The following is a 15,563-nucleotide window of genomic DNA, read 5'->3' as shown; positions in this document are numbered from 1 at the left end:
TAACTGGGATCGGGAGAGATGTCTGTTCTGGTCTTTGAATGAATCCCATTCCCCTTCCCCATTCTCCTGTAGATTTTCCCTCAAAGACTTTTTAAAAAAATAATCTTTATTGTCACAAGTGGGCTTACATTAACACTGCAGTGAAGTTACTATGAAAATCCCCTCGTCGCCACATTCCGGCACCTGTTCAGATACACAGAGGGAGAATTCAGAATGTCCAATTCACCTAACGGCACATATTTCGGGACTTGTGGGAGGAAACCGGAGCACCCGGAGGAAACCCACGCAGACACAGGGAGAACGTGTAGACTCCACACAGACAGTGACCCAAGCCGGGAATCGAACCCGGGTCCCTGAAGCTGTGATGCAACAGTGCTAACCACTGTGTCACCGTGCCGCCCGCCGACCATTTACTTTGAAAGCTATTATTGAATCTGCTTACACCGGCCTTTTCAAGCAGCACGTTCCAGATCACAGCACCTCGCTGTGTAAAACAAATGATCATCTCCCAACCATTATACCAGTTCTAGCCGCTGGTAGTAGAGAATTTAAATATTGCAGAAAAGAGACATGTTGAAACTTTTTATAATACGCGAATCAGGACCTATCAACAGTAAAGGGAACAACAATTTATACTACACTGGAAGGGAGTGGCAATTGTTTGGCAAGTGGACTCCGACTGTTCATGGCATTGTCATGGAGAATGCAGCAGAGACAGTTAACTGACAAACTTTTGTTCAAATTTAAACTAAGCAGGGCAGCACGGTGGCGCAGTGGTTAGCATTGCTGCCTACGGTTCTGAGGACCTGGGTTCGAATCCCGGCCCTGGGTCACTGTCCGTGTGGAGTTTGCACATTCTCCCCGTGTCTGCGTGGGTTTCACCCCCACAACCCAAAGATGTACAGGTTAGGTGGATCAAACGCACTAAATTGCCCCTTAATTGGAAAAAAATAATTGGGTACTCTAAATTATTATTTTAAATTTCAAACTAAGCAGGTTGACTCTAATTGGTCACTGCATTGCCATGGAGAATGAACGAGGGAATGCCTGTCCCCCAAACTTTTCTTTATTTCAGAAAGTTACAAAGTGTGGATATGCTCCTTCTGTCTGCAAAGGGCAGGGTCCTGTGTGTGAATATATGTGGCTTCTAGCATGCGTAGGTGAGTCCCTTTCCTCAACATACTCCTTGGGAAACTTGTCATTGGGTTCTCTGCTTCTGTCTACCACAAGTCAATCTTCACTGGTCACTATGTCCGTTGGAATTCCTACAGTTCCATGTGCTATGAAATTAACCTTATTGACAACCTCCTCAGTAGGGTCTGAGCATTTTATTAATCGTGCAAGCCTGATGCTGAAATAGGGAACATCGAAGACACCCTGACGGAGAATGGCCACCCTGATCAGATCATCGCTCGATGTAGGTCCCACAAACTGGTGAATGGGTCTCGGGCTGCCACTTCCGGTCGAGAAATCTACCCAGTCTTCCTCAGACTACCCTGGGGGTATGGTGGGGGATCTAGGTTGGCTGTTCTTTGACAGGGCTGGAGCAGACCCGATGGGCCAAATGGCTTCCTTCTGCGCTGTAGAGATTCTTTGGAAGCTGGTGGTCTCAAAAATTTGAGCAACAGGTGAAGCTAGCCGGTTCACTGTTAGGATACAGCTCGAGTGGTATTCTCCGCTAACACAATGCTAATGTCTAGCCAAAAGGTTGTTTTACCCATCTCACAAATGATTAATGTGGTATATGAATTTCAATGCCGCTGTGATGCCAGGTACATATGCTCTACATCCCAATGACTGGTGACTCTTGTCAAACAGCATGTCCCTTTGTAAAGTACTGACCATACCCAACCAGTCCGTGCTAGCAAAACTCAAACCATTGTTATCCGCAAACATTTACTGGATAACCAGATTGTGCTGAGAATTACATTGGCAACTAATTGAAGGCTATTAGTCGGGCTTGCATTGTGGCCCACTTGGATATATTATAACCCACATATATTTACATGGGACCCTGTCCTTTGCAGGCAGAAGGAGTATGCCCACACTTTGCGTATTTTTCAACAAAGCAAAAGCCTGGGGGATAGGGTTTCCCTGGATCATTTCCCAGGGCAAGGTCTTGACCAATCAGAGTCGACCTGCCTGGTTTAAATTTGAACAAAAGCTTGGTAGTTAACTGTTCCCTGCTGCACTCTCCATGGGAACGCCTCTTGCATTCAGAGTCCACTTGCCAACCTAGCAACACTCTCTTGCCATGCAGTATAAACCTGTTCACTTTACTTGCAATCTGTCCTGATGTGTGCAAAGCGAAAACCTTTGACAGCATATCTCCTTTTTTCAGCAAAGTACCAATTATCTTCAATCTGTGTCGAGGGCCAGAGAAACCGATCAGGATGGGAGTAACTATCAAACACCTCTATCAAATCTCCCTTTGACCTCTTTGATTAGTATCTCCGTGTAACTGAACTCCCACATCCTTGGTCCATTCATGTAAATCCTCTCCAATTGCCACGAGGAAACCAAAGGAGTTTCTTTCTAGATGAGGCAGGATTTGCTGCATTTGGTGAGGGTTTGCTGCCTGTCATCTTGATCATTACCTGCTTGCATAGTGGCCAATTCTGTATATTTAACAAATTGCTTTGCAGTGTGAATAATGAACAAGGCCACGTGGAGCTCTCGCTCCTTCCTCAAGACACGAAAAATCCCGATCTGCTCCCAGAGTCTCTTGGCTTGTTACCCAAGGCGCGCAAGCCATTAAAAGATGCAGAGGAAGAGGTCACAAAAATCAGAAAACGCAAGAGAGGGGATTGGGAATGTGAGCAGGTAGGGGAAACTTGCTGGAATGTTTAACGAGTTATTTTTTCTCCCCGAGTTGAAGTGTTGGCGTCCTTTGTCCTCCTCGTACACAGTGCAGAAATTCAGTGAGCATGGAACATACATTGCAGAAGGAGGCCATTCGGCCCATCGAGTCTGCACCGACCCACCTGAACTTCACTTCCACCCTATCCCTGTAACCCAATAACCCCTCCTAACCTTTTTGGGCACTAAGGGCAATTTAGCATGGCCAATCCACCTAACCTGCACATCTTTAGACTGTGGGAGGAAACCGGAGCACCCGGAGGAAACCCACGCACACACGGGGAGAACGTGCAGACTCCACACAGACAGTGACCCAAGCCGGGAATCGAACCTGGGACCCTTGAGCTGTGAAGCCACAGTGCTAACCACTGTGTTACCGTGATGCCCGAGTGGCTCCATCACAGCCAGGATGTGACCACCTGTCAGTGGGAGGGTGATCCAGTTAGTTTCAACACCCATCAGCTGAAAGGAGTGGGAATCGCCCTGAGGCCTTGCTTCTGACAGCTGTACAGTAACCTGTTCTGCTAGTGTGTGTGTTGCAGGGGGATGGAGTCAGGCTTATTGGGAGAGGTCCAGCATTGATGCTCACTTCAGATAAACACGAATCAGGCACTGAAGTGGAATCTGAATCTGTAATTCAAAAACTAATTTTCCAAACACGTTTTCTTCAAAGAGATAATTAACCCATGACTGACGTCATTCTTCATCATTGAGGGACGATAGCAACGGACAAATCCTTGATGCTCCATATTTCTATTCTATTATCAAAAACATTTTTTAACTTTTTTCTTTAAATCTTTTTATTGGCATTTCCCATATTTATAAACAATTGTGTACACACATCACATTTTTTTATTTTGTCTTTCGTTTAATTAACCCTTTATACATTTCGCCGCTCTCTTTTTACTTTCAATATAAAACTCTTGTTGATTAAGCTGTCAGTTGTCGGAGGGGGGAGGATCTCGGACACATACCGGGTGATGCAGGAGGTAGACGAGGCCTCGGTGGAGGAACTGAAGGGTAAATGGGAAGAGGAGCTGGGTGAGGAGATTGAGATGGAGACATGGGCGGATGCCCTGGAGAGAGTGAATTCCTCCTCTTCCTGTGCGAGGCTTAGCCTCATACAGTTCAAGGTGCTGCACAGGGCCCACATGACTGGGACGAGGATGAGTAGATTTTTCGGGTGCGAAGACAGGTGTGCTAGGTGCTCGGGGAGCCCAGCGAACCACGCCCATATGTTTTGGGCGTGCCCAGCGTTGGGGGGAGTTTTGGAAGGGGGTAGCAAAGACGGTGTCGAGGGTGGTGGGATCCAGGGTCGAGCCAGGCTGGGGACTCGCAATTTTTGGGGTTGCAGTGGAGCCGGGAGTGCAGGAGGCGATAGAGGCCGGGGTCCTGGCCTTTGCGTCCCTAGTAGCCCGGCGGAGGATCTTGCTCCAGTGGAAGGATGCGAGGCCCCCAAGCGTGGAGGCCTGGATCTCGGATATGGCGGGGTTCATTAAATTGGAGAGGGTGAAATTTGCCCAGAGGAGATCAGTACAGGGTTTTTCAGGCGGTGGCAGCCCTTTCTGGACTTCCTGGTGGAACGGTAGGGAAATAGGCCGATAGCAGCAGCAACCCGGTTGGGGGGGGGGTACTGTACACATGGGTTTGTGGAGGGTGCTATCTCTCTCCCTTGTTCTTTTTTCTTTTTCTCTTTTCTCTGTCTTTTGGTTTCTGTTTTGTTTTTTTTTTGTTTTTTTTTCCTTTTGTTTGAAGTTGCTCTTGCAGCTGTTTACAGGGTGTTACCGCGGGTGTACGTTAATAGAGTTATGATGTTTATATTTTGTATTTTGTAAAAACTTCAATAAAAATTATTTATAAAAAAGATTAAGCTGTCAGTTCTGAGGGCATTGTATTATAGTGAGACATCACAAGTTTCAGCGTGCAGGCTACAGCGAATAACAGAGAAAATAGGAGCAGGAGTGGGCCATACGAACCATCGAACCTGTTCTGCCAATCAATATGGCTGATCCTCTATTTCAGTGCCACCCTCCCACACTCTCCCCATACCCACGGACACCTTGACAGTCCACAAATCTTCCTCCTTAAATATATTCAGTGACTTGGCCTCCACAACCTTCTGTGGTGGAGAATTCCCCATGTTCACCAACCCCTGGGTGAAGGCCTTTCTCCTCCCCTCAGCCCTAAATGGCCCGCTCCCATATCCTGAGACTGTGACCCCTGGTTCTAGAACCCACCACCCCTCTCCCAGACAGAGGAAACAGTCTCCCTGCATCCAATCAGTCCAGCCCTGTCAGAATGTTAAACCTTTCAATGAGACCCCCCCCCCCTCGTTCTCCAAAGTCCAGTGAGTAGAGGCCCAGCATTGTTCCTGCTGCGTACCAGAAAGGATAATGATGGATTCCTGGTTTCACAGTCCGTGACGAGCAGACTATTGACTTCTGAACGTAGCTTTCGTGTTTTGGGCGATGAGATCATTTTGCAGTAGGATAACTGAGCTCAGCGTGTTAGAGAATGATTTTAAAACTAACCTCCTGGTAAAGAGGAGGGATTTCAGAACAATTAGTAAAGTTGGGGGAAACTTCTTCACCCAAAGAGGAATCAATTGCAGAATTCCTCATCTTGAAAGGAAATTACTGTGACCTTGTAACTGGGGTCAAGGGGCAATGGGAAGTATAAATAGCAGGGTGGGGGAAATAGGTGAGAGAGGCTCAGGGGTGCAGTGAGTGGATACCCAGATTAACCAGGAGTTTTGTTGTTTTCCGATTCATGTTGCTTGTCATTTTGGGGGGGGTGAAAACTTTTAAAATATTTCCATTTGGTTTGACTCCCATTAGCTGCCCTCAAAAAAGCTCAAAATAAAGAAGAAACTGAAGAATTCTGAGGAGAGTGACAGTGGAGTGGAGGTATACTGTCGTGAGGAGGAGAGTGACACTGATGTCGAGGTGAGTTATGTTTTCCCCAGGCTGATGGAGCTTTATAATAATCTTTATTGTCACAAGCAGGCTGACATTAACACTGCAATGAAGTTACTGTGAAAAGCCCCTAGTCGCCACATTCCGGCGCCTGTTTGGGTACACACCGGGAGAATTCAGAATGTCCAATTCACCCAACAGCATGTCTTTCGGGACTTGGTGGGAGGAAACTGGAGCAGCCGGAGGAAACCCACGTTGACACGGGGAGAATGTGCAGACTCCGCATAGACAGTGACTCAAGCCGGGACTCGAAAGCGGGTTCCTGGCGCTGTGAAGCAACAGTGCTAAAAAACTGTGGTACTGTGTTTAACTTCATAGAATTCTGTCTCAGGCCCAGAACGTTCCAGTCTCATTAGTCCTTGGCCATGGGACAGCCCTTGCTAGTGATGTCCTGGGCTCGCTGTAATAGTAGCACCCACGGGAGTGGAGGTGCTGACTTTCACTGGGCCGCATTCTTCCAGTGGGCACTCCCGCATCGTGTTTCTCAGTGGGGGGGGGGGGGCTGCTGTTGGTGGGATCTTCCTGTGCCTAAGCTGTCAGTAGGATTTCCCGTTGAATCTAACCCCCCCCCCCGGCGCTGAGGGACGCGCGGCGCTCCCGGACACCCGACGCTCAAACGCTCGCCGGCAAGCGAGAAGTATCCTCAGCTCTCTGAATTCGTTGTCATGGGACCTTCCATGTGTAGCTGAGGGTGCAGACAGGCCTCAGTTTAATGCCTGATCAGGAAAATGGCTCCTGTAACACTGCAGCAATCCCTCTGCACTCCCCTCAATCATATCATCTCAATAAGATCACCTCTCACACTTCTAAACTCCAGATTGAAGACCCCCAACTTCTCAACGTTTCCCCCTACCTGTGGTTTCTAATGTATCTGGCTGTATTCCTCGAGCTTCTTGCAGAAGCGTTTGGACACTGGCTCCTTGCTGGCTACCTGCTAACAGCTATTTGTCTTTCTCAGCAGCAGCAGAATCCCAGCAAAGCCAAGTTTCCCACACTCCAGGTGTCCAGCACCTTTGCCTGGGATGTGAGTGTAAACACCATCACTCCTGTGACACGAAGACAGGAAGACGAGAGCTCAGACAGTGAGGAAGACGAGAGCGGAGACACCAAGGTAGGAGAGTCCACCCTGTCACACTTTAGTAGTTAGTATTCTGGGCCGTACGCTTACTCACACACACACTGCGGTGACCCTGTGGGAGTGGCAGGGGAGAGGCTGTGAGGAGGATGGGAAGTGGGAGGGGAAGGGGCTGCAGGGGGGGTTGGGCAGTGGGGGATGGTGGGGAGGGAGGTGAGTCGGGAGTGGGGTGGGGATGGTGGGGAGTGAGTGGGGGGATGGGGGGGAGGGGAGGACAGGTGAGGGGGGGTGGGGGGGCGGTGGGCTTCATTGACTTCAGTAGGTGGGGGGAGAAGTGAGCGAGGCTGATGGTTCAGTTAAACAAGTCTGACCATCTTGCTGTTGGGGGTGGTTTTGTCTGTTACCAACAGGGAATGAACCCTGAAGTATGGGTAAGGGAGCCTTTCCCAGCCGGTGGGTAAGGGAGCCTTTCCCAGCCGGTGGGTAAGGGAGCCTTTCCCAGCCGGTGGGTAAGGGAGCCTTTCCCAGCCGGTGGGTAAGGGAGCCTTTCCCAGCCGGTGGGTAAGGGAGCCTTTCCCAGCCGGTGGGTAAGGGAGCCTTTCCCAGCCGGTGGGTCCGGCAAGGGCCAGGTTCCTCTAAACCCACCACCATGAAACAGGTGGACACTCGGCTGGTATTCCTGCCTTCCACCCCGACACAGAGTTGGGGGGTGGTGGGGGTGTGTGGGGAGTGGGCAAACAGGGAATGTTGTCTGAGTCTCGGTATGTTTGCTCCTTCAGCCCAAGGTGAATCGGAGACAGAAAGAAGCAGCACAGCAGCAGGTGGAGAAGGAGCTGGCTAAGGTGGAGCAGCAGCTGATGGACCCCAATCGACAGCCACAGTCAGCGGATGACTTTGATCGTCTGGTCCTGAGCTCCCCCAACAGCTCCATTGTCTGGATGCAGTACATGGCATTCCACCTTCACGCCACTGAGATCGAGAAGGCACAGGCTGTCGGAGAGAGAGCCCTCAAAACCATCTCCTTCAGGTAGGAGTGAGGAGGGGAGAGGGCATCCGGGAGGAGACCCGAGCGTCATGGCCCCTCGAGGGGGAGAGGGGCCGGGTGCCCATGGCCCACGGGGGGGGTGGGAGGGGCTGGGTGCCATGGCCCACGGGGGGGGGGGGGGTGGGAGGGGCTGGGTGCCATGGCCCTCGAGGGGGGGGGGGGGAGAGGGGCCGGGTGCCCATGGCCCACGGGGGGGGTGGGAGGGGCCGGATGCCATGGCCCACGGGGGGGGGGGGTGGGAGGGGCTGGGTGCCATGGCTCTCGAGGGGGGGGGGGGGGGGGGGGGAGAGAGGGGCCGGGTGCCATGGCCCTCGAGGGGGGGGGGGGGGCGGGTGCCATGGCCCTCGGGGAGAGGGGCAGAATTCTGAAGCGTTCCGGGCTTGCTGGGGGGCGTAATGGGGAACAGCTCGGTGGTGTGTGTGGGCCTAGGGTTACGCTCGGGATTGGGGTGCCCTGGCTGAGACCCCCATCCCGGAGCCGTGTAAATTCATTTAAACCCATCCCCTATTTTCGAACAGGTGGCGGAATGACCTGAATTATTATTCACTGGGTCAGTAAAATAAGCTGTTGCGGTTTGCTGTTTCGGTTTAAAGTCTAGTTCCATTGAAGCTCTCTCCACCGGTCTAATGCTGATGTCACCCAGCTAAAATTTACAACCAAGACAATCATAACCGTGCGTTGTTGCCCTGAAACTTCTGCCCGTCCTGTTGATCATACACCCTTCACCCATTGGTGATGGTCAGTGTGAGTGGTGCTGTGGCTCACCATGGCCCTGATCCCGTACATCATTCAGTCGCTGAGTGAGAATGCGGCTGCTGTGTGGCCAGGGAGCAGTGAACCCTGATTGTATTGAGCGGCATGGACTGGCCCTGCATCCAGACACACCGCACCTTGAACGCCCAAACTGGGTCTACCCTTGGCTACCATACAGAAAGGAGCAGCGCTAATGATCCAACATTGTGTCCAGCACATCTGTTGAGAGCAAATATTCTCCATGTTACGTAGCAGGGATCCACACAACAACAATTGAACAAATGGCCAGTTAACCTGATTTTATCATCATCATCAGGAACTTGGTGGCAAGTGAGTGTGGATTCCCTGCTCTTCATGGTCTTTCATATCAATCACCGTCCTGCAGGTCAGGGTGGGGCATCTGTAGCACCACAAATTGCATTGGAATCAACACCAAGATTGCTAGCTGTACATGTTGGATTTTAAAAGCGATTTCTTTCCATCTCTCATTTCTCACTTGTTACCTCTTTCTGCTGATTCACTCACACCAGCTCTTTTTACTTGCTCATTCTCTCTCTTTCTCTCACTCATCTTTTTTTCTTGACCTTACATTTTCAGGGAGGAGCAGGAGAAGTTGAATATATGGGTTGCGCTCCTGAACCTGGAGAACCTTTATGGAACGGAAGAGTCGCTGATGAAAGTGTTTGAACGCGCTCTCCAGTACTGTGAGCCATTAAAAGTCTTCAACAAACTGGCCAATATCTACACCAAGTCTGAGAAATTCAAGGTAAACAAACCATCAGTAAACCATTCAATTCAAAATGTGTTTGTGTGAAACCCAGGCTCTAGTGGGACATCCCGTAGGCCACTCTCATCCCGTAGGCCACTCGCATCCCGTAGGCCGTCCGCATCCCGTAGGCCGTCCGCATCCCGTAGGCCGTCCGCATCCCGTAGGCCGTCCGCATCCCGTAGGCCGTCCGCATCCCGTAGGCCGTCCGCATCCCGTAGGCCACTCGCATCCCGCAGGCCACTCTCATCCCGTAGGCCACTCGCAATCCCGCAGGCCACTCGCAATCCCGCAGGTCACTCGCATCCCGTAGGCCGTCCACATCCCGTAGGCCACTCGCATCCCGCAGGCCACTCGCAATCCCGCAGGTCACTCGCATCCCGTAGGCCGTCCACATCCCGTAGGCCACTCGCATCCCGCAGGCCACTCGCAATCCCGCAGGCCACTCGCAATCCCGCAGGTCACTCGCATCCCGTAGGCCGTCCGCATCCCGTAGGCCGTCCGCATCCCGTACGCCACTCACATCCCGTAGGCCGTCCGCATCCCGCAGGCCACTCGCATCCCGTAGGCCACTCGCATCCCGTAGGCCACTCGCATCCCGTAGGCCACTCTCATCCCGTAGGCCACTCGCATCCCGTAGGCCACTCTCATCCCGTAGGCCGTCCGCATCCCGTAGGCCACTCTCATCCCGTAGGCCACTCGCATCCCGTAGGCCGTCCGCATCCCGTAGGCCACTCGCATCCCGTAGGCCGTCCGCATCCCGCAGGCCACTCGCATCCCGTAGGCCACTCGCATCCCGTAGGCCACTCGCATCCCGTAGGCCGTCCACATCCCGTAGACAACTCGCATCCCGTAGGCCACTCGCATCCCGTAGGCCACTCGCATCCCGTAGGCCGTCCGCATCCCGTAGGCCACTCGCATCCCGTAGGCCGTCCGCATCCCGTAGGCCACTCTCATCCCGTAGGCCACTCGCATCCCGTAGGCCACTCGCATCCCGCAGGCCACTCGCATCCCGTAGGCCACTCGCATCCCGCAGGCCACTCGCATCCCGTAGGCCACTCGCATCCCGTAGGCCACTCGCATCCCGCAGGCCACTCGCATCCCGTAGGCCACTCGCCATCCCGTAGGCCACTCGCATCCCGTAGGCCACTCGCATCCCGTAGGCCACTCGCATCCCGTAGGCCACTCGCATCCCGTAGGCCGTCCGCATCCCGTAGGCCACTCGCATCCCGTAGGCCACTCGCATCCCGTAGGCCACTCGCAATTCCGTAGGCCACTCGCATCCCGTAGGCCACTCGCATCCCGTAGGCCACTCGCATCCCGTAGGCCACTCGCATCCCGCAGGCCACTCGCCATCCCGTAGGCCACTCGCATCCCGTAGGCCACTCGCATCCCGTAGGCCACTCGCATCCCGTAGGCCACTCGCATCCCGTAGGCCACTCGCATCCCGTAGGCCACTCGCATCCCGCAGGCCACTCGCCATCCCGCAGGCCACTCGCATCCCGTAGGCCACTCGCATCCCGTAGGCCGTCCGCATCCCGTAGGCCGTCCGCATCCCGTAGGCCACTCGCATCCCGTAGGCCGTCCGCATCCCGTAGGCCACTCGCATCCCGTAGGCCACTCGCATCCCGTAGGCCACTCGCATCCCGTAGGCCGTCCGCATCCCGTAGGCTGTCCGCATCCCGTAGGCTGTCCGCATCCCGTAGGCCGTCCGCATCCCGCAGGCCACTCGCATCCCGCAGGCCACTCGCATCCCGCAGGCCACTCGCATCCCGCAGGCCACTCGCATCCCGTAGGCCACTCGCATCCCGTAGGCCGTCCGCATCCCGTAGGCCGCTCGCATCCCGTAGGCCACTCGCAATCCCGTAGGCCACTCGCATCCCGTAGGCCACTCGCATCCTTGATCGCAGGTGAGCGGCAGGTCACCAGGACAGGATCCACACAGCAACAATTGATCAAATGGCCAGTTAACCTGATTTTATCATCATCAGGAACTTGGTGGCAAGTGATTCCTTGCTCTTCATGGTCTTTCATATCAATCACCATCCCTGCAGGTCAGGGTGGGGCATCTGTAGCACCACAAATTGCATTGGAATCAACACCAAGATTGCTAGCTGTACACACACTGTTGTACTCGGATTTTAAAAGTGACAGGTACAGCACGGGGTTAGATACAGAGTAAAGCTCCCTCTACACTGTCCCCATCAAACACTCCCAGGACAGGTACAGCACGGGGTTAGATACAGAGTAAAGCTCCCTCTACACTGTCCCCATCAAACACTCCCAGGACAGGTACAGCACGGGGTTAGATACAGACTAGAATTTACAGTGCATAAGGAGGCTATTCGGCCCATCGAGTCTACACCATCCTTGGAAAGAGCACCCTACCCAAGCCCACACCTCCACCCTATCCCAGAAATCCAGTAACCCCAGCTAACCTTTTTTTTGGGCACTAAGGGCAATTTAGCATGGCCAATCCACCTAACCCGCACATCTTTGGACTGTGGGAGGAAACCGGAGCACCCGGAGGAAACCCACGCAGACACGGGGAGAACGTGCAGACTCCGCACAGATAGTGACCCAAGCCGGGAATTGAACCTGGGACCCTGGAGCTGTGAAGCAACAGTGCTAACCAATGTGCTACTGTGCTGCACCGCTTTGTGCTGAGCTCTGTTCTGAGCTGGGTTCCTTATCCCTAAGTCATGTTTCTTGTTTTTGACACCAGCCACCCCTTTCAAATTGCCACCCAGACCCTGATTGGTTGTAATTGACCCTGGAGCCCTCTACCAGATTTCCAATACTTTAACATACCTGTCTGGCTGGCAGTGGCCACCTTCTCGGAGAGCTACCTGAACCTATACTCTGGTGTGAAAGGTTAATCTGCCGCCGTTAAAATATGGCAGAGGCTGATGGTCTTGGGCCAGGGAAGGCTGATGGTCTTGGGGCAGTGAGGGCTGATGGTCCTGGGGCCAGGGAAGGCTGATGGTCCTGGGGCAGTGAGGGCTGATGGTCCTGGGGCCAGGGAAGGCTGATGGTCTTGGGCCAGGGAAGGCTGATGGTCTTGGGGCAGTGAGGGCTGATGGGCTTGGGGCAGGGAAGGCTGATGGTCCTGGGGCAGGGAAGGCTGATGGGCTTGGGGCAGGCCAGGCTGATGGGCTTGGGGCAGGCCAGGCTGATGGTCTTGGGGCAGGGAAGGCTGATGGTCTTGGGGCAGGGAAGGCTGATGGGCTTGGGGCAGGGAAGGCTGATGGTCCTGGGGCAGTGAGGGCTGATGGGCTTGGGGCAGGCCAGGCTGATGGGCTTGGGGCAGGCCAGGCTGATGGGCTTGGGGCAGGCCAGGCTGATGGTCCCTGGGCAGGGAAGGCTGATGGTCTTGGGGCAGGGAAGGCTGATGGGCTTGGGGCCAGGGAAGGCTGATGGGCTTGGGGCAGGGAAGGCTGATGGTCCTGGGGCAGGGAAGGCTGATGGGCTTGGGGCAGGGAAGGCTGATGGTCCTGGGGCAGGGAAGGCTGATGGGCTTGGGGCAGGCCAGGCTGATGGGCTTGGGGCCAGGGAAGGCTGATGGTCTTGGGGCAGGGAAGGCTGATGGTCTTGGGGCCAGGGAAGGCTGATGGGCTTGGGGCAGGGAAGGCTGATGGTCTTGGGGCCAGGGAAGGCTGATGGTCCTGGGGCCAGGGAAGGCTGATGGTCCTGGGGCCAGGGAAGGCTGATGGTCCTGGGGCCAGGGAAGGCTGATGGTCCTGGGGCCAGGGAAGGCTGATGGTCCTGGGGCCAGGGAAGGCTGATGGTCTTGGGGCAGGTCAGGCTGATGGGCTTGGGGCCAGGGAAGGCTGATGGGCTTGGGGCAGGTCAGGCTGATGGTCTTGGGGCAGGCCAGGCTGATGGTGCTGGGGCCAGGGTAGGCTGATGGTCTTGGGGCCAGGGAAGGCTGATGGTCCTGGGGCCAGGGAAGGCTGATGGTCCTGGGGCCAGGGAAGGCTGATGGGCTTGGGGGCAGGGAAGGCTGATGGGCTTGGGGCCAGGGAAGGCTGATGGTCTTGGGGCCAGGGAAGGCTGATGGTCTTGGGGTAGGGAAGGCTGATGGTCTTGGGGCAGGCCAGGCTGATGGTCTTGGGGCCAGGGAAGGCTGATGGTCTTGGGGCAGTGAGGGCTGATGGTCCTGGGACCAGGGAAGGCTGATGGTCTTGGGGCCAGGCCAGGCTGATGGTCTTGGGACCAGGGAAGGCTGATGGTCCTGGGACCAGGGAAGACTGATGGTCTTGGGGCCAGGGAAGGCTGATGGTCCTGGGGCCAGGGAAGGCTGATGGTCTTGGGGCCAGGGAAGGCTGATGGTCTTGGGGCAGTGAGGGCTGATGGTCCTGGGGCAGTGAGGGCTGATGGTCTTGGGGCAGTGAGGGCTGATGGTCTTGGGGCAGTGAGGGCTGATGGTCTTGGGGCAGGCCAGGCTGATGGGCTTGGGGCCAGGGAAGGCTGATGGTCCTGGGGCCAGGGATGGCTGATGGGCTTGGGGCAGGGAAGGCTGATGGGCTTGGGGCAGGGAAGGCTGATGGTCTTGGGGCCAGGGAAGGCTGATGGTCTTGGGGCAGGGAAGGCTGATGGTCTTGGGGCAGGCCAGGCTGATGGTCCTGGGGCCAGGGAAGGCTGATGGTCTTGGGGCCAGGGAAGGCTGATGGGCTTGGGGCAGTGAGGGCTGATGGTCCTGGGACCAGGGAAGGCTGATGGTCTTGGGGCCAGGGAAGGCTGATGGGCTTGGGGCAGTGAGGGCTGATGGGCTTGGGGCAGGGAAGGCTGATGGGCTTGGGGCAGGGAAGGCTGATGGGCTTGGGGCAGTGAGGGCTGATGGTCCTGGGGCCAGGGAAGGCTGATGGGCCTGGGGCAGGGAGGGCTGATGGTCTTGGGGCCAGGGAAGGCTGATGGGCTTGGGGCCAGGGAAGGCTGATGGGCTTGGGGCAGGGAAGGCTGATGGTCTTGGGCCAGGGAAGGCTGATGGTCTTGGGGCAGGCCAGGCTGACGGCCTTGGGGCAGGCCAGGCTGATGGTCTTGGGGCCAGGGAAGGCTGATGGGCTTGGGGCCAGGGAAGGCTGATGGTCCTGGGGCAGGGAAGGCTGATGGTCTTGGGGCAGGCCAGGCTGATGGTCTTGGGGCAGGGAGGGCTGATGGTCCTGGGGCCAGGGAAGGCTGACGGTCTTGGGCCAGGGAAGGCTGACGGTCTTGGGGCAGGGAAGGCTGACGGTCTTGGGCCAGGGAAGGCTGATGGTCTTGGGCAGTGAGGGCTGATGGTCTTGGGGCAGGGAAGGCTGATGGGCTTGGGGCAGGCCAGGCTGATGGGCTTGGGGCCAGGGAAGGCTGATGGTCTTGGGGCAGTGAGGGCTGATGGGCTTGGGGCCAGGGAAGGCTGATGGTCTTGGGGCCAGGGAAGGCTGATGGTCTTGGGGCCAGGGTAGGCTGATGGTGCTGGGGCAGTGAGGGCTGATGGTCCTGGGGCAGTGAGGGCTGATGGTCCTGGGGCAGTGAGGGCTGATGGGCTTGGGGCAGGCCAGGCTGATGGTCTTGGGGCCAGGCAAGGCTGATGGTCTTGGGGCCAGGGAAGGCTGATGGTCTTGGGGCCAGGGAAGGCTGATGGTCCTGGGACCAGGGAAGGCTGATGGGCTTGGGGCCAGGGAAGGCTGATGGGCTTGGGGCAGGGAAGGCTGATGGTCCTGGGGCCAGGGAAGGCTGATGGTCTTGGGGCCAGGGAAGGCTGATGGTCTTGGGGCCAGGGAAGGCTGATGGGCTTGGGGCCAGGGAAGGCTGATGGTCCTGGGCCAGGGAAGGCTGACGGTCTTGGGGCAGGCCAGGCTGATGGGCTTGGGGCCTGGGAGGGCTGATGGTCCTGGGGCAGGGAAGGCTGACGGTCTTGGGGCAGGCCAGGCTGATGGGCTTGGGGCCAGGGAAGGCTGATGGTCCTGGGGCCAGGGAAGGCTGATGGGCTTGGGGCAGGGAAGGCTGATGGGCTTGGGGCAGGGAAGGCTGATGGTCTTGGGGCCAGGGAAGGCTGATGGTCTTGGGGCAGGGAAGGCTGATGGGCTTGGGGCAGGGAAGGCTGATGGT

General features: G+C 55.7%; 1 protein-coding gene across 2 annotated transcripts in view; it reads left to right on the top strand.

Moving 5' to 3' along the window:
* Positions 1 to 15,563, top strand: part of pdcd11 (programmed cell death 11) — a 99,867-nt gene that overhangs the window by 60,116 nt on the left and 24,188 nt on the right. Inside the window, exons 26-30 of one of the 2 annotated variants that reach the window (XM_038821690.1) lie at positions 2,646 to 2,823; positions 5,697 to 5,804; positions 6,796 to 6,945; positions 7,689 to 7,936; positions 9,305 to 9,473. In XM_038821690.1, coding sequence (XP_038677618.1) covers positions 2,646 to 2,823; positions 5,697 to 5,804; positions 6,796 to 6,945; positions 7,689 to 7,936; positions 9,305 to 9,473 — 853 coding nt within the window. Of the gene's footprint in view, positions 1 to 2,645; positions 2,824 to 5,696; positions 5,805 to 6,792; positions 6,946 to 7,688; positions 7,937 to 9,304; positions 9,474 to 15,563 lie in introns of both variants that reach the window. The other variant, XM_038821689.1, reaches the window with a different exon arrangement.

Source organism: Scyliorhinus canicula, chromosome 16 (assembly GCF_902713615.1).
Source record: "Scyliorhinus canicula chromosome 16, sScyCan1.1, whole genome shotgun sequence".
Lineage (NCBI taxonomy): Eukaryota > Metazoa > Chordata > Chondrichthyes > Carcharhiniformes > Scyliorhinidae > Scyliorhinus > Scyliorhinus canicula.
Note: the sequence above shows the minus strand (reverse complement) of the source record. Positions and strands in the feature narration are given on the sequence as shown.